This window comes from Dysidea avara, chromosome 9, assembly GCF_963678975.1.
Source record: "Dysidea avara chromosome 9, odDysAvar1.4, whole genome shotgun sequence".
NCBI lineage: Eukaryota > Metazoa > Porifera > Demospongiae > Dictyoceratida > Dysideidae > Dysidea > Dysidea avara.
Window position 1 is genome coordinate 28,719,061 of NC_089280.1, and position 23,432 is coordinate 28,742,492.

General features: G+C 39.6%; 2 protein-coding genes across 5 annotated transcripts in view; both read left to right on the forward strand.

The window, feature by feature from the left end:
* Window positions 1-5,057: 5,057 nt before the first annotated feature.
* The window catches only part of LOC136266171 (matrilin-2-like), a 39,776-nt gene continuing 21,401 nt past the window's right edge, over window positions 5,058-23,432 (forward strand). Inside the window, exons 1-3 of one of the 4 annotated variants that reach the window (XM_066061167.1) lie at window positions 5,058-5,284; window positions 13,143-13,280; window positions 13,333-13,439. In XM_066061167.1, coding sequence (XP_065917239.1) covers window positions 5,193-5,284; window positions 13,143-13,280; window positions 13,333-13,439 — 337 coding nt within the window. In that variant the 5' untranslated portion in view covers window positions 5,058-5,192. The remainder of the gene's footprint in view (window positions 5,285-13,142; window positions 13,281-13,332; window positions 13,440-23,432) is intronic. The other 3 variants (XM_066061165.1, XM_066061164.1, XM_066061166.1) reach the window with 3 other exon arrangements.
* LOC136266169 (52 kDa repressor of the inhibitor of the protein kinase-like) lies at window positions 6,492-11,036 on the forward strand. The gene has a single exon (XM_066061160.1). The coding sequence runs from the start codon at window positions 8,261-8,263 to the stop codon at window positions 11,021-11,023; it is 2,763 nt and encodes a 920-aa protein (XP_065917232.1). The 5' UTR covers window positions 6,492-8,260; the 3' UTR covers window positions 11,024-11,036.

Consider the following 23,432-nt stretch of genomic DNA (forward strand, 5'->3'; position numbering starts at 1 on the left):
GAGCCAGCTGAATTAAAACTTGAAGAATTTTGTGCAGTGTGTGAGGAGCAAATATTTTGGCAGACCGCAAGGAGGGTATATTCTGCAAACATCACTGAAGTGTATGCATGGAGTTATTTATATATTAACAGCTGGTGCAGTGGACTAATGCCGTATTCTCAATAGTGAGCTGATTTTATCTGTTGCACAATTCAAGGATGTGTCTGACTGCTAGCCTTGAATGAGGCTAAATGTCAAAACTCCAAGATCAGCCAAATCTCTATTATAAGCCGCATGTGAAACCATGCCCGTAGCCACCAGGCAAATGTGATTTGGACCAGGATGTGTGTGTAATTTCAATGTATCTAGTCAGACCTGAAATGGAACACACATTAATTTCATACCACCTAAGAATCCTAGGATTTCTTAAGTGTAACATTTCACATGCTTCACTTCAAACTAAACAGGTTAAATTTGTTCGTCTATTTTCAAGTGATTCCCAGTCCAGCTGGTCCATGAAATTACAATGGGATCACATGTATTTGTTACAGTGCGGGCTGTCCTGTGTTGGATCTACTCTAGAGTTGAAATTTCAAGGTAGACTCACTGCCAATGTACTGACACTAGTACTGTTGTAGCATGTTTAAGTGGAGGACAAATGAAATAGTAATGCTAGATTATTTATGTATACAAATTTTTCATAATGAAATTGATATCCCATTTTGATTTGAACTTCCACTTTGCAACATATTCAAGAACAAGAAGCTACCACACTTAATCTCCAACCACTGTCATTAATTAACCAAGATCTCACTAGTCTGTAATTCACCTTACTGTAGTGATTTTATTGATTCATCTGTATGTTTTCTTCATTTTCCTTTGAAGTTGTACCAAGAGTTCATAATAAGGTGGAGAGTGTCTAACTTGAATGCATTCACCAAACACCCTGCTTAAAGTAACACCTCGGCCTTATTACAGAACAAAGGCTTTACCTTCTTCAGCAACACTAATCAACAGTTTTCTACCCCCCAGTAAAGGTGTTGATTTGATGAAAGGTGAACTTTACACAGGGTGTTTGTACAGGCCATACTGAGAGTTAGACACTCTCCCCCATACAAATCAGTATTACGAACTCTTGGTTGTACAGTATAGGTAAACAAAGATAAGTTTCTCTCCCATCTTATTCTAGGATTTCTATTGACAAGGAAAATTCAATTATTTGTATACAGGCTCAAAATTGAGAAAATATAAAGAAAGTGAATTAATATTATACAGTCAGTTTGCTTTTGGATATTTAATGTCTCCAACCACAACAAAAATTCGATGAATCCATGCATCTCATCACTGGTCGTCTGAACTTTCTGAAAGTGATACCTCACTCAATCAACCATATATTCTGTTTATTAGACTGAATAAAGTCATGATTACCTAAACAATCACTTAATTAATGTTTTATAATTATCCTATTCCATTTTCCAGGAGGTTCCACTGATAAAATGCAATTTCAGCAATGATAGCAGCTAGCCAAGCTGCAAGTTGATTCAGAAAGAATTCCATTCTGTAAAATAGACCCCATCCAGAATTCAACTCAGTACTCAGGCTGAGATATCTGACAATAGTCCACTACTCTGTTAATGAATCATTGATGTTCACACAATATAGCCTCCTTGAGGTATCTGAATGTTTGCTCCTCACACACTGCACAAAATTCCTTTAGATTCTGCTTAGACTGAGCTGATTCAGCTTGTCACCATACTTGTTTCCTTTGTAGTGTAGCTATACACATACTGATTTATGCCGATTAGAAAGGCTGGGCCTCAGACTGTACATTCTAATGTCAAGTAAGTAAAAATAATTCACATACTAGTAAAAACAAGTCATGCATTAAGTTCCCTACTTGATATATCCGAAGATGAACACAATGAATCAGCTATTCCCACAATTAGTACTTGGTTACTAATGACAACCAACAAGAACCCACAATCGATCCTTAAATTCGTTTTATCTTTCTAGGGGTACGTTTGATTACCTGCTGGAAGTGCCACTGATAACTTGTACAGCAATGGTAAGCTGCAAGCTTCAATCTGAGAAAGCATTCCGTTCCGCAGTTTAGTCCATCATTCCGTTCCGTTCCGTTCCGTTCCGTAGAATAGTCCCCACCTATCAAGAACACCTCACTCAACACCTGTCATAGAGTAGTGTGTTATCACCGACTTGATATAATCACGATGTGTACAGCCTCATTTTACTGACACCTTCCTTCCAACTCACACATTTGAACTCGCGATCACGTGATGGTGGGCATTTAATGAAATTCTAATTCTTTGTCCGCTGATGTTAGTAATAGCGAAATAACAAGAAATTGTATCTGCAGCGATGATTTTCATATAAAAATCTACATGATAGCGTTGTGAAAAATCGTCGCGCGTCGAATCACGTGACTTGCAACATTTACTGACGGTGGGGCCTGGAAAGCTTAAGGTGGGGGACAGGCCCCAGTGTAGCTACGCCACTGCATATTCTTCCATTATTTTCCGGTTATTCTTGCATTGTGTACAGGTTCAGTAAATGCCATCTTGTAACAGTGTCAACTCACATAACAGCAGTGCTATCTAGCCGATAAAACTCACGTGTAGCTTGCCAGCAAATAAGCTGCCAATTTTATACCGCCCGCCCGCATGCCGCATACAGGCTCTGTTATACCATGCAGCATCAGTATGGCAGCCTTCTTGCTTCCTTTGACATCCGACACCAAGCTCATCTCACAACTCTCTCTCTCTCTCTCTCTCACTCATCTGGTGCTAGCAGTGGTCCTTCGTTTGTGGCTTGGAATTCCTCTCTTTCTGCTTACCCCATTGTGTGTGTGCCTTGCTCCTATTGACCAATTTGGTGATCACCTTTTGGAATGTTCCCATGGCCCCATGAGAATTCGTCGTCATGATGCTCTAGTTGATATTGTCTGTCATGCTTTGTCTCAAAGTCATCCGGGAGTTTTAAAGGAGCAACAAGGATCATTCCCACCCAGGTGATGTGTACCACCCTGATTTTCAATATGGTCATCCTGCTTATTTGATGTGTCAGTTCATAGCACTACCCAGCCATCTCACATTTCTTCCGCTTCTTCTTGTGCTGGGGTAGCTGCTGCAGCTGGAGAGTTAGCCAAGAAAAAGAAACATCAAGAGGTTGTAGAGGAGGCAGGGTGTGACTTTGCCCTACTTGTGTAGAAACCTTTGGTGTTTGGTCATCTTGCTCCATGCCATTGCTGACTGCACCACAGCCAGAAGTGGTGCAGTGACTAAACATATACGAAAGAGCTTGTACAGCAGATTTCTGTTTCATTATGGACCAACAATACCCATATGATTTTACGGTACTGGGCTCTTCATTGTGGAGACAGTGATTTTCCCTTCCCCTAACCCCTGTTGTAACTGTGCTTGTAATTTAGTTGTAGTAACTATGTACAGTAGTAGGGTAGTTTTATCATAGTTGTTTTGTGATTATTGTATTACTATCACTAATAAATTCTTTGTTTTCCGTCCTGGACTCAGGCATGTGGGAAGGTAATCTATTTCCATTAGATTGTCTGCTTTTCAAGCCATTATTTGCCTGGAATAACCATAGAATGCTGCTTAAAAGAAACCTTCCTTTATATATAATAAGACAAGTTTGTGTTGTTATATATAAAGGAAGGTTTCTTTAATGTGAATTTGTACAGACTTGATAGCACTGCTGATGACACTTTACTTTTATCTTTAGTGCAATTGTACACTAACTCACTTTTATTGTTGCCGGTGTAATCATGTACACCTGTAACATTGCACTATAAAGTTAATAATTGAATTGAATTACTGAGCCTGTACAGAATCCAAGAATAACTGGAAAATAATGGAAGAATACGGAATAATGGAGGCAATTCAGTGTGATGCAAAGTGCTCACTTTGTGACTCAAAGTGGCCTACCACAGCCCATGTCTTAAGTGGCTGTCCAACTGTAACAACAATATACTTACAGGCATAATCAAGTTCTCTCTGTTTTGGCCTCAGCTCTTGTTGAGGTCTTTGCAAATGCTCCATACATTAAAGAGTACACTGATTTACCAAATTTCTATGCTGATAATGCCCTACAAACAACAATTCCAACTAATCTCCCAATCACCTCTTACCATCCAGATATTGTGATACACAATTCCCAAAGTCCTTCTATCACTTTGTTTGAGTTAACTTGTTCTCTGGACTCTTCTGCTCATATCCAGGCTGCTCGAAGCAGAAAGCAAAATAAAGTTGAATACCTTCAGTTGCTGGCCAAATTTGATCGCCTTACCATTGCTAATTACTATGATACAATTGAGATATCGGTGCTGGGCCACTACCAGCTTCTTCTATCAAGAATCTATTTAACTTATTAAATTTTGTTCACCCTGAATTGAATACATCGAAAGGTTTTATCAAGAAATGTTTGGATGATGCTGCTTCTGCCACTGTTTCAGCTTCAAGAAGGATCTTTCTGGCAAGAGATTGTAAAGAGTGGACCACTGATTAGATAATACTTACATTGTAGCTTATTATTTTTGAATTGGTATTTGTCTTGTTCTTTTTCATTTGTTTGTTTGTCTGTTTGTTTGTTTTTGTTGTTGTTTTCTTGTTGTTGTTTTTTTTTGTCGTTGTAGTTTTCTTGTTGTTGTTGTTTTTTTGTCTTCCCGTGCCATGCCCACAATGGTTCCATACTTGGTTCTGTTTGTGGTCGCATGTTGACCGAGGACCCACATGCATTTAATCTTTTACTTGTATATACTTTCATCAATAATGATGGTTCTTTTCTCACATATTTAGAGCTGATAGTAACCAGATGTGGGCAGTGGACGAACTTTTTTGGAGTGGCCTTATCGAGTTTGCATCAGGCAACACTTCAATGGGGAACAAATAATTTATTTCAGCGAGATTTTAACCGGGGGACCTAATATTTCGTGGGTCCAAATATTACGTATAATACTTCGTGCCACCTGATCATGACCACATCATGACCACATCAACATGCGTATATGGCAGCATGCTACTTTCAGTTTCGACTTACCAGCATCATTGACTGCATGAGTGTTGTCTAGCGTACTGGCACTGATACATCGCGAGAAGCCTATAAAGTGTAGCTATCGGAAGCCTATTATTATTATTTATACCCTACAGTTTCGTCATCGTCTTGGTCGGTACGGTCAGCTGATGGGGCAGCAAAGCACGGCAGCGCTCCTTTTGATTATTTTCATCGCATTAGAAATGCATCAAGCTGATTCTCAATCTGGAGAGACAGGAATGTAAGTAGCATATATTTTGTTTAAGTTATACAGGGGCGGATCCAGGAGTTGGCAAGGGGAGGGGCGCAAACAGGCCAAGTTGTAGATGGTTGGGGAGAACCAGATTCTCTTGTTAGTGGCTGCATTATTGAAGCAGCAAATAATCACCTCTTAGTAGTGTGATTTAGCCATTTTGATCTTTTAAGGTGGTTGTGAGGTCTTAAAAGCTGATTAAAGGCTATGAATGTCTTAAACAACAACACGATAATTATCTTTAGTGACGCTTAGTACGCACGAAAGTGCTGGGTGATAATTTCAGAGCTATTTTGGCTTTGGTTCGCTTTGGTTTCAAGTGGATTTGTATTAAAATGTGCATGTTTTCATGAGTTTATACACTGATCTTTGGACTGGCATAAAGTTTAGTAGCTAGCTATTTTAATCAGAAGTATGGCTGGCTCCACCACAAGGTGAGGGGGAATTTGCCCTAAATGCCCCATCCTGGATCCGCCATTGTTATATAACATGCGTAGCTATAGCTAGCTATATTTCAATTTAGTGTGCCAAATTTGTATCATAATAGCTTGTCCTTAATAAGTGTTAACTTGGTGTTTTTGTGTGTGCATGTGTGTGTATGTATAGTATTATTTCCTAGCCATGCCCACAACTGATCAGATATGTGGCCGCTGTTTGCCCGAGATTCACATAGTACACATACGTAATACGATTTCAGTTTTTGTACACATCATCATGGTTTTCTCTCTTTTACATCACTGGCATCATTCTTGCATCACTATCATTCTAACATCATACACTGGACTTGATTAATTCTGGCTTATACATATTAAAAACTTTGATACACTTGCCGACATGGGGTGAACATAGCTGCTTGTGTCGGTGTGTATAGCTGTAGCTATAAGCTTGCATACAGTTACACTTGCAGTAAGGTTCACACAAAAGTATCCATATATATAATTGGAGGTTATGTGTAGGCTACATAGCTTTTATTATTTATTTTGCTTTTTAATTTAATGCAGGTTATCAAGCCTGCTTTTATGGCCTGTGGGCAACATGTACTCACAGCCAGAGAAACATACATACATGCATACATACATACATACATACATACATACATACATACATACATACATACATACATACATACATACATACATACATACATACATACATACATACATACATACATACATACATACATACATACATACATACATACATACATACATACATACATGCATACAAACTAAAATAATTAATTATCATTACAATTACATATCTACCACTAAGGTTGTAACTAGCTACATATTACTACTAGAATGATTAAGAGTAGTGGGGATTGGTTCCCTAGAACAGCCATGAAACATGGGCGATAGAAAAATGGTATATATGTACAGGCTCTCTCAGAATTAAAATTGTCATTGAAAGTGAATCCAGAAGTAATCAGTTATAGGATGCATATATTTGAGTGTCAGTAAACAACAGTTGTATTTATAACTGGTAAGCAGTTAATAAAATTCTGTTGAAGTAAAATTAATGATGTTGAGTTGCTGTTGACATCCTAACTTTTGGTGCATGGGTTCCAGTTTTGTGGTACCGCTAACAAAGGTGATGTGATCATTGAATTAAAGTTGTAAGTATTGCTATAGGTCCTTGCAGTTGGTGTTTGGCCCTTAAACTCTGCAGTGAAAATTCTGGTCACCTTTGGGACCAAATTTTACCATATTAAACAGGTGGCAGCATTAAGCAGGTCACTTTATATACAAATAACACACTTGGGGATTTACCAGTTTAGTTTAAACAGTAACCTGTTTATACAGGTTTCACTGTTAATGTGACACTGGCTGCTACAAATACAAGCAACGCCAGTGGAGGTGGTAGCTATCCAATGATGAAGGAAGCAGTACAGAGATTTCTATTGCAGCATTTTGTAATTCTGAGGGTATTGTTCCAAGATGCTCAAACTTTTTAGTATCTCAATGTCTTAAGTGGGTGTAGTTTATTTAGTTACATGTCTCTTATAGTGCCAACCCAGCTGCTTCTAAGTTTCTTAATTGATTTGAATGACTCCTTACATCTGCATAATTATATTATGTTTCTAAGTACAACAATTATCACTCTTCTTTCTGTAAGTTTGCCTGCAAACCATAAACAACAGGATGAAACTGAAAGATTTTCTGTATGGTTAGTGTAATTATTAAACAAACAATTGACATTCCAATTTGTGGAGGAATGTTACAGGGGCTGATCCAGGAATAAATGAAAGGGGGTGGCTGGCTTAGTTCACAAGCTTTACATGTGCAGTAAGGGTGTAGCTATACACTGGTGAGAGAGGTGACTGCAGACAGCGTGCGGAGCACGCTTAGCGAAGTGCGAAGCACGAGCTGTCTAGGGGGGTCTGGGGGCATGCCCCCCCAGGAAAATTTTTAAAATTAGGTGTTCAAAACATGCTATTTAGATCAAATTTTACTTAGTTTCAAAACTTTTGTTCTTATACAGTAACTGTTGGCTGCTACTGCTACTGCCCTAACTACACTATAGTGTACAGATACAATATCCTAAAAGGGTCCCTTTAGGATAAATTGTATCTGTACACTGTAGTGTAGTTAGAGCAGTAGCAGCTAAGAAAAGCAGTAGCAGCTAACAGTTACTGTATAAGAACAAAAGTTTTACCGTAGCCCCCTTCCCTCCACCCTGAATCCACCAAAGAATTAGATTGAATCTGGAAGTGATTTTGACTGAAAAGAACAATTGTATGTAGCTACTAGCTAGAATTTCAGACAGTGTACTAGCTGTTTAGAAGAAACACTGTAAAGCTAGCTACAGCATATAGTTTAAAAACTTGTTGGCAGCTGTGCTATTATGTCCATTTAACAACTGCAGCTGTAAATGAACAAAACCATAATAATAAATGTCCACCTGAAGGTTTTGCTTCAAATAAAGTGCACTGTTAGTGTAGATGCCATGTGCTAGTTTGTACAGATGTCCAGGTCTATTTTAGATTATTTTAGATCAAAAGTTATAGCCCAACAAGGACAGAATCCTCTAAGTGAAACCCTTACTACTGATGGAAGTAACAGTGACAGTGAAGTTGGGGAAGAAGGTTTGATTGACAATGAGACTGAGTCTGGAAGTGAAACTCCAGTCACAATCACTAATGAAAGTGGTATCAACAATGACAGTGATGGGAATGAATGTCAATCTCAGGGCATAAATGAAGAGACAGAGGCTACCCCTTCCACTACTGAAAGTATTAGAGTTAATGCGGATTTCATTGAAGCAGCTAACTGGCCAGATAATTTGACAGTGAGCCTTCAACAATCAACTGGTGAGCTTTGCCGTGAGGTTGCACCAGAAACTTTCCATGATAGTGATCCTGTTGAATTTAATAGCAATGGTGAGCCATCTTATCCTAACGTGAACTTTGTATCTAACTCAGAATCTAGTGATATTCTGCAAGTGGCCATTAGTAGATCAAGAATAATAAAAGATCATGAAAAATATGAATTGATTACTTCATCACAAAGCAATCTAAGGAGCACTGATTTTGACACAGTCTACTTCACTGTTTCTGGAGGAAGGAAAAGAAAACAGATAACTTTTCAATCTCGATGGCTTCAAGATTACAAATGGTTACGTTATGGTTTGGAGAATAGTCAAGGAGGATGGTGTTTGCCCTGCATTTTGTTTTTAACTGACAGTGAAAAGACACATCTCGGTGCATTTGTGTGTACGCCCTTCAAGAATTACAACAAATCCAAGGAGTTGATGGAGAGGCATGCCAAACATGCATATCATTTGAGAGCAGTAGATCATGCCTTTGAATTTACAAGAAGGTGGGCTAATCCTGAATCAAGAATCGATAGTCAGTTAATTGATAAAAGCTCTAAGAATTTTAAATTTAATACTGAAGTATTGCCAACAATTGCTGAGACAGTATTATTGTGTGCAAAGCAACGAATTTCTCTCCAAGGTCACAATCAGGATAAGGTGAACTTTACACAGGAGCCATTAAGAAATGAAGGAAATTTCATTGCCATACTTAGATTGCTGGCAAAGAACAATAAAGCACTGAGCGAACACTTAATACTTGGTCCAAAGAATGCAAAATATACCAGTAAGACCGTTCAAAACGAGATACTGGAAATAGCTGCTGACCAAATTCGTGCATTTTATCGAACCTGCATACAGAAGTGTCCACATTTTTCATTAATTGCTGATGAAGCTACATCTCATGGTAAGGAGATTTTGTCGGTTTGCTTAAGGTTCTTGGAAATTGATAATGAAAATTTTCGTGTGAAGCCAATAAAGCACGAAGTGTTACTTGACTTCCATTTTCTTCAGAGGATAACTGGGAAAAGCATTGCAGATGGCATCTTGCAAGTTTTACAAAAACATGAAATTGATGTTAAAAATTGCCGAGGGCAGGCATACGATACAACAGCTTCCATGAGCTCTTCAAATTCTGGTGTACAAGCACATATAAAGAATAATGCACCAGATGCAGAATTTCAAGGTTGCTGCCTGCATAGTTTGAATCTAGTAATATGCCATTCTTCAAAGGTTCAAGCTGTAAAAAATATGATTGATAACTGTCATCAGGCGTTCTTATACTTCCACAACTCTCCAAAGAGACAACGGTTTCTTGAACACATAATTCAGCGCTTGTGTCCATCTGCCAGGAAATCTAAGATAAATGGGCTGTGTAAAACAAGATGGGTTGAACGGCATAATACTTTCACCACAATTTTAGAATTGTATCCTTACCTTATTAAGACTTGGGAACATATTTGTTCACCTGCTGATGATGACAATGAAATTTATCCTGATGGAAATACTTGGAACTGGGATTCTGAATCTCGTAGCACTGCTAATGGTTTGAAGCACATTTTTACTAGCTTTGAGCACGTGGTTGCATTTTTGCTATCAAAAGAATTATTGGAGCCGATTAAACCAATTGCAGAATGTTTACAAGGTAGACTACAAGAGGTATACTTTGGTTTTAAAAAAGTTGATGAAGTCAAGGAGCATTACAAGCAACTTCGTGAAAATGTAAATGCTGAACATAATAGAATTTATCATAAAGCTCTAAATCTATGCAGGGATATTAGCAGCAGCGAAAGTATGCCCCGTGTTATAAGAGGCCGTCAAACTAGACCAAACCCTACAGTAAGCTCACCAACTGATTACTGGAGAGTGACAATTACCATTCCTTTGTTAGACTCAATTATAAGTGAATTGGAAGCCAGATTTTCTGTAGATACACGAGCACATTATGAACTGTGTGCATTGGTGCCCACTGTAATTACCACAAAAGACGAACATCAACTGTGTACCATCTTAAAATCTAAATGGAGTCATTTGCTACCAGCAGAAGATGACCTTGACAGTGAACTTGCTAGATGGAAAGCTCACTGCAATAAATTCCATGCCACTTTAAAGGAGAAGTCTATAACTCACTTGCTGAGTGAAGATGCAGATCCAATATTCTTCCCCAATATAAGAGAACTCCTGTGCATATTGGTAATACTTCCGATTGGAAGCACTGAAGCAGAAAGGACCTTTTCTTGTCTCAGGCAAATTCATTTGTGGTTGCGCACCACTATGACGGATGAAAGACTGGGCAACCTTGGGGTGTTAGCAATGCAAGGATTTAGCTTTCAACTGAATGTTGAACAAATATGTAAAGAGTTTGCAACTAAACATAGCAGAAAAATGTGTACAAGTAGTGTTTTATATGATTAGTATGAGCTGTTAATGCTTAATTTGCATGCCGTGATATATAGTTTAATCCAGGGTGGGTGGCTAGCCACCCCATCCACCCCCCCTGGATCAGCCCCTGCTGTTATATAAGTTTCCCTGTAAAGGTTTAAGTTGTAATCAAAAGGTAATACACTATATGTATCATACAGCAGCATTGTAAGTGGGCCGGATTATCTGGGTCATTTGGGTCACATTTTGTCCGGGTCAAGTGGGTCTTATCCACTGCACTGAATATCTGGGTCTGACCCGGATGAGTTCACGCGTGACCATAAGTTAACAAGATCGATTGTATTGGTGGAAATGCAGTTGTAAACACTCAAGAAACTTACGTGGAGCCACACCCACCATTCAGGAATATGCTTTGCTGTCTGTGCAGGGTATGTAGAGCCACGCCCACTTATTGGAACTGTATCAGCTGTGCTCTGTGAGCATGCATGGCATCACCAGATACGTGTTGCTATTTGAAATGTAGGTAACTAACTTCTGGAAATTCTGTAGCTGTATGTAAACTTACATGGAGCCACACCCACTTGATAATACGTAGCTACTCACGTCTTGCAGACAATCCTTTCTATAGTGTAAAAAAATGTAGGGCTAACTAGTGGAACTTGTGGAATTTAATCTAGCTCTTGGGGCACACCTCTAATTTAATTAAACCGAGTCACATGAGGGTCAGATCCGGGTCCCATCCGGATTATTATTCGGGTCAGTGGGTCAAACGGGTCAACAGTACTGACCCACTTACAATGCTGTCATTCAGTATCTTACCGTAATTTACTTTTTAAAAAGTTAATTGGGTTGATCAACTCGTACTTTAATACTTGGCATGTTGAAGGTAGATCTTTTGCATTCACACACGCACACGCGCACACACACAAACACACAATAATGATTGCAAACAAATACTGGTTGCAGATTGTGGTTTGAATCTCTTACAATATGAGTATAGCACCCACTTTTCCGCCATCTTACTTAATGCTGCAGACTGTTAAAATATGGGTGTTGTACTAGCACCTTTAAAGGGTGCTCAGTTGCATGTTTAAATATAGTTCCCTGAAGTGCTACGTAAATGTGTTATGGGTACACCCCTAGAGTGTTAGGCAGCACTGCTAAAGAGCTATGGGAGTGTCAGGCAGCACTCCAAAAGTGCTATGGGTACACCCCTAGAGTGTTAGATGTACAGTTATAATAACACTAGGCACTTGTCTATTAATTTCCGAAGCTTTGTGTGGGTGGAGCTCTTTTCATCTTGGCCTGCATGTTATGCATGGTTAATTGGGAAATACATATAACCTGTGAAATACAGTAATCAAACAAGAATACAGATAGGCTTACTTGCTTCTCTCTATATACACTTTATATAAGTAGCAATTTGTACTTATAACGTAACCACCAAAAAAATTTTAATTGTGGGATTTTATCCACAGAATGACACCCTGGGTGTTCTCACCACACCCCATCAGAGTTAAAGTGCAGCACTTAATATGCTATCCCAAACAAGCTAGCTTCAACCAATCAAGAACAAACAATGCAAAGTTTACTCAACATTAAATATATAATCACCCTTGCAAGTGTTTATCTTGCATAATAGTGACTAATACATTTTAGCATATATTTTAGCTACAAATCAGCATAATGGATGTTTTTATGATTGCTGTTGAATTGTGGAACTAGGAGAGTTTAGAACAACAAAGGGTGCTTGAACATATCATTACGAGGCTTATAGATTAGGCAACACCAGGTATAACAGATTACCATGAGTGGTGTCTTCATGACACCCTGACACAGAGGTGTTGAGAAGCACAAAGGGTGTTCAAACACATTCTTTTGGGGTGTTATACATTAGAGAACACCCTACAGGTGTAGTTGTAGCACCTTTACACTATTTGTGAGTGCTATCACAACACCCCTTTACAATCGTAGTAAATTAGGGGTGTCACACCAACACCTGAATTTTAACAGTGATAGCCTTACACATACATGTGTGCCACTGATTAGCACCAACTGTGCTTGCATTGATCTGATACTATGCACAATATTGACATAACAATCCAGTGCACAAGTGTTAAATTAAAATTATAGCATGTATCTTTTAACATAGTTACAGTGTTTGTTCTACAAACATGACCTCATATCGAATGAATGCAAATACTGCATATCGAACTCAATATCGAGCCAGCTATTACACATACAAATGTGGACGCCGGTGGAGGAGGCGGAGACGATGCACAGGCTCCTCGTAAGTATATTTAATGTATGCAGATAACTGTTAATTACAACTAAATTTACAGTGCAACCAGCTACAGCCAATCTTACGTTTACTACCATCAATCTGTATACTATACATCTGTACCAATTTGCTGTCCTGGTTACAATGGAAATCCTCCAACATGTCAACGTAAGTGTTTTTTGCATAATAGCTATTGTAGCTGTACATGGACTAACTAAAATGTATAGTAGTAGTATGCAACTAGGAGGAAAAATTCGGAATTTAAAAATTGGATTTGGGATCAAATAAGTAGTGAACAAGGGAATAGAAACAAGAGAGGTTGCAGATATACATACTAGTGGACATTTAATCTGCAGGTATAGGCAGGTGGAGAAAAGTGAAAAGGTTTGGGAGCTAAATATTATTAATATTTTGAGCTTACACATGTATGTGGAGCTTACACATAGTCACTGTAAAGTGTTAATAATAATTGTGTGGAAGCTGGAGACTTGTTCATGGTTGCAGTGATTGCAAAGCATGCTCCCTTTAGGGGTCTGGGGGTATGCCTCCAGGAAAATTTGAAAAATAGGTGAATGGGATTGAAACTGATAGCTCTTTTGGCAAATTCAGGTGAGACACACATACAATGAATCCATCTAAATTATATGATAATATAACTACCAGCTCGAAAACCAAGATGATATTTCATCAAGTGATACACTCATGACAAAACACAAGGTATTTATTGGAGGAGCTCTGCCCCTCTTATCTGAAAGTTAATTTAATGATTTAATGAATACAGGGCAACTGCATCAGCTATACGATCTGTTTTCAGCAGTGCCCTACAATTCAAAACATACAGCTATATACAACCACAAAGCAACACAAGTACCAGCAACATAAAGCAAACAAGGAGTACAAGAACAAAAAACAAAAAAAAATCAATATGCACTTGCTTAAAAGCAGAATTAAAATTAACAGATGATCATGATCAACTGATGTAGGGGTAAATTGTTCCAGATTACAGCTCAACGATAATATAAACTACTTCTCCCAATAGAGCTGTTGATTTCTGGGGATAAACAATGATGCTTGTTGCATCCATTGCATCCTGTGGGCTCCAGGCCCTCTAGCTCCCTCCCCACCCCCCCTCTTCTGCTGCCACTACCTCTGTTGTTTCTATTCCATACTTTTTGATCCATCTCTAATCAAACTTTAAAATTCCTAATTTTCCTTCTGCTTGTCTATTGAAATGTGAAGTGCCATTAAACTTTGTTTTCAGCCATCTTTAACCTGTTACACTGCACTACAGATGAAGAACAGTATGTAAACATCTCTTCATCCAATTTAGCCACCACAGAAAATATGGACCATCTCATTATATTAAAGCATGATAGTCAGCAGAGAGGAAATCATGCATTATATTATTCTTGCTACCATGAATTGACATTTTGTACTGTCAGTGAAAGAAATAAGACACAAATGAGGTCCATGATCGATGCATTGTAGGACTATACTGTGGTATGACAAAAGGTACCAGTTCAGGTGGGGCACCTTAAAAAATCAAGCTCATAGCCTTAGTGGTTATCAAGTTATGCTTCAGTGTCTGAAGGAATTAGGCAGGCAAGAGTTATATAGTTAGTCAGTAGAATATTCTGCTCAACACATTTTTTAAAATTCTGTAGCAACTTATTGAAAGTGTTTATGGCTGCTCTGAAGACACTTTGGGGCTTGATTGTACCTCACAAACACTGCGGTGAAGGTATTGTGAGGCTGGTTTTGTGGGTAACAGTTTTGGTCAGAAAAGCCCAAATATTCGTGATCCTTAATATACAGTACTATCATACTATAAAGAAATCTGAGGATTTCTTGGAAAGGGTTAACGTGATATAATTATGTAAACCTAACTGTGTAATATCTTGAGTTAATGAGATAATATTATATGCACTACCTTAACGAGACATATGCACTGTTTACATTGCGTACATCTCGCTAACTTTCCTGAACCAGTGCAATATGTGATATATGCACTGGCTTTTCTTTGATCTGAGGTGCGTAATAAATAATGCAATAGCATAGCTATATATATATATATATACAAGTACACAAAAAAAATGTGGAATTTTCAACTAGAGTAGGGACCATAGCACATTGATAAAAGTACTGAAACAAGCTGGAGTAATGCATGATATTAAGTCACAGTAAAACAACAAGAAGTGTTATAGCTATCCCTACTGTGCTCAAGATTCCATAATAAAAATGCACAGTAGGGATATAACAATTCTTATTGTTTTACTGTGATTTAATATCATGCACTACTCCAGCTTGTTTCAGTACTTTTTATCAATGTGCTATGGTCCCTATATACTCTAGTTGAAAATTCCAATTTTTTGTGTACTTGTTTGTTAACTTTTTATTATGATTGGTGAACCCACGTATACCGCATCTGAAATGGTGCAGTGCACCCCAACTGCTGTATATCAATTATTGTCTGAAAAATGAAGTATCCATTATGCTTTATTGTCGGCTATTTCAACCTGTTACACAGCAGTACAAATCAATAACTGTTTGAAAAGCACCTCTGCAATCAAAATAGCCACTGTGAAAATATGGATGATTTCCATTTCAAAGGGAAGCCATCACGTGCTACCGCCAAATCGACACTTTTCTCTGTCAACAAAGATGAATGGGACACAAAGGAGGACACTGGTAAGCCCATGAAGAATGCATTGTACGTACTGCGGTATGCCAAAAGTCACCTCTCGGGCTGAAGCAACGTCAAACAGTGAAAAAATCAAGTCCGTAGCCTTAGCAGTTATCAAGTCACACAAGTCTGAAAACATGTAGAAATTCCGTTAAATAATTTTTTAAAGATTCCGTAGCAACTTGTTGAAAGCGTTTTGGGTTGATCTAAAAGTTTGTTTGTGTTTAGTTTTACTTAATCAATACTGCCTCATCTTTGTTGGGAAAATTGAGGCTGGTTTTAAAACTGAGGCTGGCCAAAAACCTATTAGGTAAAATGATAACATAGTAATACATAGTTGGTTTTTTCTAGATGAGTTAACTAGCACATGGGTGTGTACCTACAAACACAGTTAGATTGGTACAGCAGATAGGTACGCGCATGTGCGCACACACACACACACACATTTTGTGAACACAATTTCAGTTAACCAGGCATATGTACAGCCAGCTGAAAGCCGGTGTGTGCATGCCTGTTAAAAAAGTAAGAATTGTAAGTTGGATTAGGGGTCAAAAAGATAGGGATCAACAAGGGAATGGCTAGAGGTAGTGAAACAAGAAAGGTTGCAGTTATAGCAATCCACTCAAAAACAGCTAAGCTGTAAAAAGTGAGTGCGGCCCTCAAGAGCCTGGGTGAAAAAAGTTGTGAAATCAAAGGTGGCTGCCAAGAAATGGCTGCAATGATGTTAATGCTAAAAAAATTTAATAATGCATACAGCTAACATCATTGCAGCCATTTCTTGGCCGCCACCTTTGATTTCACAACTTTTTTCACCCAGGCTTTTGAGGGCCGCACTCTTTTTTTACAGCTTGGCTGTTTTTGAATGGATTTCACTTCTTTTTGTATTTTCAGAAACCAAATCCTGCAACTTTTTACTGGGATATGATTTTCAGGCTGTTGCATCACAAGTTTTGTCAGCATAGCACTTATTATGATGATGATTGGCATGAGTCGGTCGTATTAGTCTGCTCACAGACCCCTGGGGGCGAAACTAAGTTAATACTACAAATATACCACTGATTGATATGAAAATGGCTCTGATTTGATGAAATAGCAACTAGATTGAGCCTCAAAGTGTTGCAACAATAGTATGGTGCTAATGCTCTAATAGAGCACATGTTTTTGCTTTTGCTGAAATCATCTAATAGAACACACATAGAATGCTCTAGAATAATCTAGATTTTCTATTGGTAGATCAGTTTTACTTATAAAGCTAGAATTTTCATTTATAAGGTAGAAACTAAGTAAAGTGATCAGCCGAGATAACAGTGGTTCAGTAGTTAAGGATGCAGGCATTAGGTATGGAGGTTCTTGGTTCGAACTCTGGTCATGATCAGTTCAATTTTTTTCAACATTTTTTATACACTTTTTGCCCCCCCCAGTGACTGCTCTATTAGAGTATCTCGATTTCGCGATTTTACACTTGCTCGGTTTTTGCTTTATAACTTAGTAGCTGTAAATCTGTTGCTGTTCTAACCACCAAAAGGCACTCCTACGATGATCAGCCTATGTACACACGAATTTTCAAGTTATTCCTCCACTCGGTTTACACTGCAGCTATGACAAAAGTTTCATTTTTTTTACGTGAATAAACGCTCATAACTCCTTGGATATTTATCAGATTCATAGCAAACTTGGCACGCGAATGTACCTTTAGTTGTGCCAAATATTGATACAATGGAGTTACAAGCTTGTGTTTTATAGCAATTTTTGCAAAGTGTGCGGAAAGAAATCGAAGTCCCCGTAGCCCCCCCCCCCCCCCCCCCCCCCCACGGTGAAGAAATTAAAACGAAACTTTGGCTACTCATATCTCAGAAACAGCTAGGGAGATTTCCTTCAAATTTGGCATGTGGCGTGGCCTACCTGGGGGGCACCTCAGAGGCGCATCCAGAGTTTGGAAAGAGGGGGGGAGGAGTCTATTCTACGGAACGGAATCATGGACTACAGATGGTTGCAGAATTGTTGGAATTTCTCTTCCCGTGCCGTAAACATTCCGTGGGCTGGAAAACTATTTGTAGTGACGCCGGATCACCCGGATTGAGGAAAAAGATTAATGTGGTTCAGTTGCTGTTGAATCCGTGGCAAGGACAATAAAATTTACTCAGAAGGAGCCTTACGTAGGGTTTCCAATGTAAAAATTCGATTTCTTCAAAATAAGGCCATACCTATTGGATTTTGTTGCACGGGCCCGACCGACTGTCTTTTTTCATGACCTGAAATGATAATGATAATCATGTGATATAGGATCACGTGTGCCAAGAAGGTCAATCTCGTATGTGCTAGTGAAAATCAGCTATTGGGATAACCAGGCTCCTCTAGGGATTAAACTCTTCAAAAGGTTGAGCTTTAATGGTGAAGATACTCCAAACGAAATAGTTCTTATATTCAAGAGGTTTGATTCATTGTACAGCAATACATTATGGTGCTGCAGAACACCCTATATTAGGCATTCCAACCTGATTTTTAAATTCTGGAAAAATGGGCTTTTTATATGCTCAATAGATAGAGTATTGATTGCTGATCTCAGAAATATATAGTTTGTTGGGTTGGAATTAGCTACTTTGGCATGCACAGTGCTTAAAAACTGAAAAAAGGTACATTTTTTTCCAGGGCTCCCCATACATTTTAAAGGAAAAAATGGCACAATTGAATCAGGAAGCCATCTAGCAATCTGGACTATCTTGAAACTACAGTTGCTTCTAGCTGCAAGTTTGTACATGTAATGAGAGTAACTTCAGGTCTTATTGAATCTCAGTGATCTTTGTATGCTTTGTGGTGAGCAAATATGCTTCACCTATTGCACACTTCTCAATACAATGGCTATACCCAAAGGCAAGTAGCTATCTCAAGTTGGTAAAAACATCAAGTTAGCAACTTATAAAGGTAAACAACTACAGTGGAGGTGCCACAATGATGCAACAATACCTAAGGTGGAGTTGTGGTTTCAATTATGGCATTGTTATGCCGACTTTGAAGTGGTTTATACTTTTGAGCTGATGACACAGTCATCAGAAATTGCTCTGGAGCTGAAAATCGCTAACTCCAGTGAAGAAACTATGCACTTTAAAGTAAGCACCAGTGACTACCTTTCACCCGACAGTACGTTTTTTAAAGTTCTCAAGTATTGTACATAGATTACAAGGCTTGAAAAGATCACAAAACAACACAAAATTTAATTAAATGTAACGCGCACGATAAAACTAAGATTTTCATGATGATCAGCGTGTGGACAAACCCCACAGCGATTTTCATCCTCGTTGGAGCTCGGACGACGGAGCAATCCCAAGTTAAACACGAGCTGTCATTTTGTGCCAGGGTTCTATTGGGGAATATACAGAGAATTTTTTTATTAAAAATCTCGGATACTGGAATGCCTACCTATATGTTTCATGAACGTTTTTTGTAGTTGTTGCTCTTTTTGTATGGTTCATAATACTTTAATTTTCTATTATGTACTAATTATTATTATCATTATCAAATCGACCTACCTATCCAAATTTTCTGAGGTTTCGCCCACGCAACATAAGATCCAGTAGGTATGGCCTAATTTGCTAACTGCTGTTACATGTTGGACTAACTCTCTCTTGAATACAGCTGCAGTGGCAATAAATTCCATTGCCTTCTGGGGGTAGAAATCGATCGAAATATCTGCAAAATCCGACATTACGAGCTGTAACTCTCAGAAGCCAAGATACTTTATCGCAATACTGGAGTTCAACCTTCCTCTGTGAGTAAACCTTCGCCTAAAAGCATTGGTAGTTTGATTAGTGAGGTAGGTTTCTCATCGCTGCATCATTTGAGCACGATTTTGAGCTCCAAAGATGGATTTTCATCTACGGACACCAAACGATTGAAAGCCCAAACTTCCTCACACCACAGTAGTAATCATCCATCGACAAAGAAGTCACATACGAAGTATGGTTAAGTTGTGACATCTGTAACCATCTGGGTGAGCGTGATATAGGGCAAAATTAGCCGGTAATCATACCTTCACTACATAACTTCTCCACTCAACTGTTTAAAAATAGGTATCTCGGTGTAAAACATCTGTATGATCCATAAAGTATAACTAATAGCGAAGTTATCGTCGCTGCAATTCAGCTACAAACGCACTTAGCAATCAGGCTCATGTGACTAGGCTTGGGTGTGGTCAACAATGATACACTGCCTACAGTTAATATTTGTTTATTATTATACTGGGCTGGCAATATTTGTATTGAGGGATAAAATCACAGTTGTTGTAGCACTGTAGAAGACATCAAATGTTTAGATGGCAGAAATCACGCGAGCTTAATTGTAATTTCCTTAGCGCCATTAAATTTTATTTTACTATTCCTGACGACGATAATCTCACTTCTAGCTGTACTTTAGGGATTATACAGTTGTTTTATGTCAAGATTTATATTTTTAAGCAGTTGAGTGGGCAAATTATGTAGCTAAGGTGTGATTTCCAGCTAATTTTGCCGAGAATTTTGCCCTATATCAAGCTCACCCAGATGGTTAGAGATGTCACAACTTAACCATACTTCGTATGTGAGTTCTTTGTCGATGGATGATTACTTCTGTGGTGTGAGGAAGTTTGGGCTATCAATCGTTTGGTGTCCGTAGACGAAAATCCATTTTTGGAGCGAGTAAAAATCGTGCTCAAATGATGCAGCGACAGGAAAAGTACCACATCAAAGAAGTCGAATTTTTACATTGGAAACCCTACCTTACGGAAACACTCACAGTACGGCATACTTTTTTCAAGAATTCTGCAATCGACTGTAAACTACGGAACGGAACGCTTTCTCAAAATGAAGCCTGTTTTTTTTTTAATTTGTATTTTTTTTTACTCGGACTTGATGGACTGCCCTTGCCTACCACCCCCAGCACATAAATGGCCTGTGCTGGACAAACCGGGACTTTCTTAGTCCACGGCAAACTGAGACTCTGCCCGGATCAGCTCCACAATTGGGGGAGTCTTAACATAGTGACCGATGGATGAGCGGGCTCCGCGGATGCATTGTATGGAGGACCACAAGAGAGAAAAAGATAGACAGCACCTTAACCACCCCATGACAACAGAGTAATCATCGCCCCACTTGTTTGAAAGTTGATGAACCAAGCGTTGATAAAAAACAGAAGCCTCATGAGCCAGACCACCAGAGGCTGACATTACCAGGGGGGTAAAAGAGGCATGCTCCTCCTCACGAATTCTCTGAGCATACGCACGTTTCTTAATGTTCTCGTGCCTCCGATAACAGGAGGCCAGTGATGAGGACGCATTAGAAGCAGCCAGAGAGTTGAACACCCGCACATCCACAAAACATCTTTCACTTCTTCCACCCCAAAAACCATTCATGGCGATGTCAAGACGGGCACCATCTTGGATATTGGCAGAAGCAGGGTAGTCCTGCTGTGAAACCGGCTGGAGCTCTGGTTCAACAGCTACCTGAGAGCATACTTCAGTCAACAGGGTAGCAGTTAGATCTCTGATCTCATTGTGTCGGATAGAAGGTAAGCCACCCTTGGGACAGGATAAAGCATGCTCCACTGAAAAGGAAGTCCCACATGCACAATGAGCAGGAGTCCGCTGAGGAGACCACCCATAACGTAGTGCCACGGCATCGTGAAACGTGGACTTATGCAGTGCAAAGCCATGTTCCTGTAGGGGCCGGGTGGTAAGCCAGTTGGAGGCCCCTTTGGCTGAGGTTAGATCTAAAGCGCGTTGAGAGGAGGGATCTAAGTGGGTACGCAAACTGGAAGATCTATCCGAATAGTTGGAAGATTTGGAATTGCGGATTGCGGACTTGCGAGATAGCTGTTCTGTTTTAACAATAGCCGAATTGATACCCCGGTCCAGAATGAATTGTGAAAGAGGCTCAGTAATGTGACACGAGGCTGAATACTCCTCAGCTGCAATAAGAGTTGGGTTTATGATACCCAAACCACCATATCGAGGTGGAAGGGCAAATAATTTACGGATTGTGTCATTTGGTGGAGAGCAACCCATCAAAGTAGGGATAAGTACCAGCCGGATGTTGTCCTCAAGGGGTTGTAAAGCCTCTGATATGTTTGGAGTAGTGCGACAAAGGTAGAGCCAATGGCTTGACAAGCCATGAGTGAGAGCGGAATAAGCAGCATGCGGCTGAACTTGTGCGAACTTGGCAAGCCGTGTAATCTCTGCTGACCAACCAACAACCTTGTCCCTCACAAATTCCAGGACATAAGCGTTTGAACCAATGGCAGCCCCAAGGTAGGGACGGCCCGCAGAAGTAATTTGAACATCAGTATCTGAGAACAGAGTAGTAGCAATTGAATGGAACCTTTCCTTAGAAACTAACCAAGTTTTAGGAGCATTCACAAAATAGCCAAAAGCAGGTCCCTTAATACAGAGCTGGTTCCACCAGATGAGCAAGTCCTGTATACTGCCACAAGCACAAGCATCATCAGCATACCAGACCTGGTCCACTGTCCCATGAAGTTGATTGATTAAAGGCACTGTAGCAAGGGCATACATAGGCATAGCTAGTGGGTCTCCCTGTGTAGTACCCTCCTCTGATAAAATAACCTCCCCAGAAACAAGCAAAGAGGCTGGAGACCTATAAATATTGATCAGAATAGTGGAAAGTGGCAGGCACAATTGTCTGATGTTGTGTAGAGCCACCAAACGGTTCAGCGAGTTAAAGGCATTGGAGGCGTCCACCAGCAACACAGCCTCAGTGCTTCCTTCCTCAAAAACCTTTCGGACAGCATGAACTGCAGCCTCCGCCCCAGATAGTTGCCCCGCACAAAGTTGGTGTGAACCAGCTGCCTCCTGAATGTCATCCCGCAGGATGACCAGCACAGCCTTAGCAACAATACGTCTCATAACCTTGCACACACCAATAGGCCGCACCCCAGGATTTTTATCCAAAGCAATGAGGCGACACACCAAAAAAGGCGAGAGCAAATCTGGGGAGAGGAAAACAGTACATAAACGACGAGCAAATGAGGACATTGCAACACACAATTCACCTGAAGCAGAGTGGAATGAGGTACAAAGTCGACGCCAACCACGAGCGTCGATCCCAAAGGGTCCAGCCGCACCAGATGTTCGCAAAGCAGCAGACCTGATAACAGCAGCATTAAGAGAAGAGAATATAACAGGGTGTACGGATGGTGGGTCAGCCCAATGCTGTAGAAGACACTTAGGATCCAAAGGCTGAGCTGGAGAATGTTTAGCCCGCAGAACATCGCGAACACAATGGCCGGGAGAAGCAGAATCAGCTATCTCATCCAAGTTTAGAACTCCACCACGTTGGTAACCTGAGACTAATCGTAAAGCAGCCTTGGTTTTACCCTCGAACATTAGCTTAGAAAAGTTACGTACAAGTTGTGCCTCACTTAGTTTTGGTAAATGGCTCTTGAGACGACCCTGTATAGCTCCTCCCTCAGTAACCAGTTCAAGTAGATTC

Bases quoted from the DNA above. Each gene is read 5' to 3' on its own strand.
- LOC136266169 (XM_066061160.1), top strand. From the start codon at position 8,261: ATGTCCAGGTCTATTTTAGATTATTTTAGATCAAAAGTTATAGCCCAA.